The 1,402-nt window shown below is 57.3% G+C and overlaps 1 protein-coding gene across 1 annotated transcript; it reads right to left on the bottom strand.

Moving 5' to 3' along the window:
- Window positions 1-238: 238 nt before the first annotated feature.
- P2RY11 (purinergic receptor P2Y11) lies at window positions 239-1,207 on the bottom strand. Its single transcript, XM_018574151.1, has one exon. The coding sequence runs from the start codon at window positions 1,205-1,207 to the stop codon at window positions 239-241; it is 969 nt and encodes a 322-aa protein (XP_018429653.1).
- Window positions 1,208-1,402: the final 195 nt, after the last annotated feature.

Below are 1,402 nucleotides of genomic sequence, written 5' to 3'. Positions count from 1 at the left end.
CCCCCCTCTTCTGCAGACTAAAAAACATTTTTTCTTCTAATGTCATTTTTCGGCAACGAAATTTCGTCCTCCGCTGACTAATTTTTCCGAATCCCGAAAAACGAAATAACACAAAATCCGAAATGAAACGAAACGAATGTTTTGCCGGTGCGCATGTCTAGTCATTGTCCCGCTTCATCCCCTTCGTGTCCTCACGTCAAGACGTTTGCCATCTTCCCTTCGAATGTCTTCAGTTCCTCTAATACCGCTCCGGTGCCATCGCCGCGCCGAGTCGAATGCTCTCCGGAGGCTTCTCCCCTTCCTGCCCCTGGCGGCAGCCCAGCTTTGCCCGCACGTTGTCCATGACGGAAGTGTAGAGCAACGGGTGGATGCAAGGGTTCAGTGCCACCAGGGCCCGGGTGACCTGGAAGGCCGAATGCACCAGGATGGACTGCTGGCAATTCTTAGGCCACCTTCTGCTGGCGAGGTTGAGGTTCCTCAGGATGTGGTAGGGCAGGAAGGAGACGGTGTAGAGTGACACCACCACGCACACCATGGTCACCACTTTTCTCTTTTCCTTGGATTCCAGGCCGTGGCTCTTCCACACGGCCCGCGCTATGCCCGTATAAGAGACCAGGGTGACGATGAACGGGAGGCCGCAGCCGAAGCCGGCGAGGAACAGGCTGTACGGCAAGTATGAGCCGAGCCGGCTGTCCGGAGCGGTTCCCAAGCACTCGCTCTTGCCCTGCGCGGCCTTCAACGTGGAGAATTCAAACACGGGGCAAGAAATGGCGGCGACTACGAGCCACACGACCACACTGGCCAGCCTGGCGTGCTTACTCTCCACCCTGCCCCTGGCATAGAATGGGTAGACCACGGCGATGCACCGGTTGGCGCTGATGCAGGTGATGAAGAAGATGCTGCCGTAGAGGTTGCAGTGGAAAAGAAAGCGTTCCACCTTACAGAGGGCCACGCCGAAGATCCAGTCCTTCCCCATGGAGTAGTAGGCCACCAGGAGAGGCAGGGACAGGGCGTAGGCCAGGTCGCTCACCGCCAGGTTGAGAGAGAAGATAATTCCGGCATGGCGGTTCTTGGATCCTCCCGGGCCCAGGAGCCAGATGGCAAAACCGTTTCCCAGCACGGCGAACACGAACTCCACCCCGTACACCGGGGCCAGGTAGTTAGTCTGGACGTAGCCAAAGGAGAAGCTGCAGTTGGCGTGCGCCATCGATGAACGTTCCTCTGATCCCGGGCGGCGGCGAGACCTGAAATGGGGAGAAATACCGGATACGGCATCAGAACTCTGAGTATCATTTCCTCTACACAATGCAAAGTACCGCCCACATCAGTCCCCCACATCAGTCCCCCACATCAGTCCCCCACATCAGTCCCCTACATCAGTCCCCCACATCAGTCCTCCACA

This window comes from Nanorana parkeri, unplaced genomic scaffold (genome assembly GCF_000935625.1).
Source record: "Nanorana parkeri isolate BGI_ZX_2015 unplaced genomic scaffold, ASM93562v1 scaffold2772, whole genome shotgun sequence".
NCBI classification, from domain to species: domain Eukaryota; kingdom Metazoa; phylum Chordata; class Amphibia; order Anura; family Dicroglossidae; genus Nanorana; species Nanorana parkeri.
The sequence above is the reverse complement of the archived record's forward strand: the minus strand, read 5'-3'. Positions and strand labels throughout refer to the sequence as shown.

What these genes read in the sequence shown, in the direction of transcription:
- P2RY11 (XM_018574151.1), bottom strand. Translation starts at nt 1,207, where the DNA reads ATGGCGCACGCCAACTGCAGCTTCTCCTTTGGCTACGTCCAGACTAAC.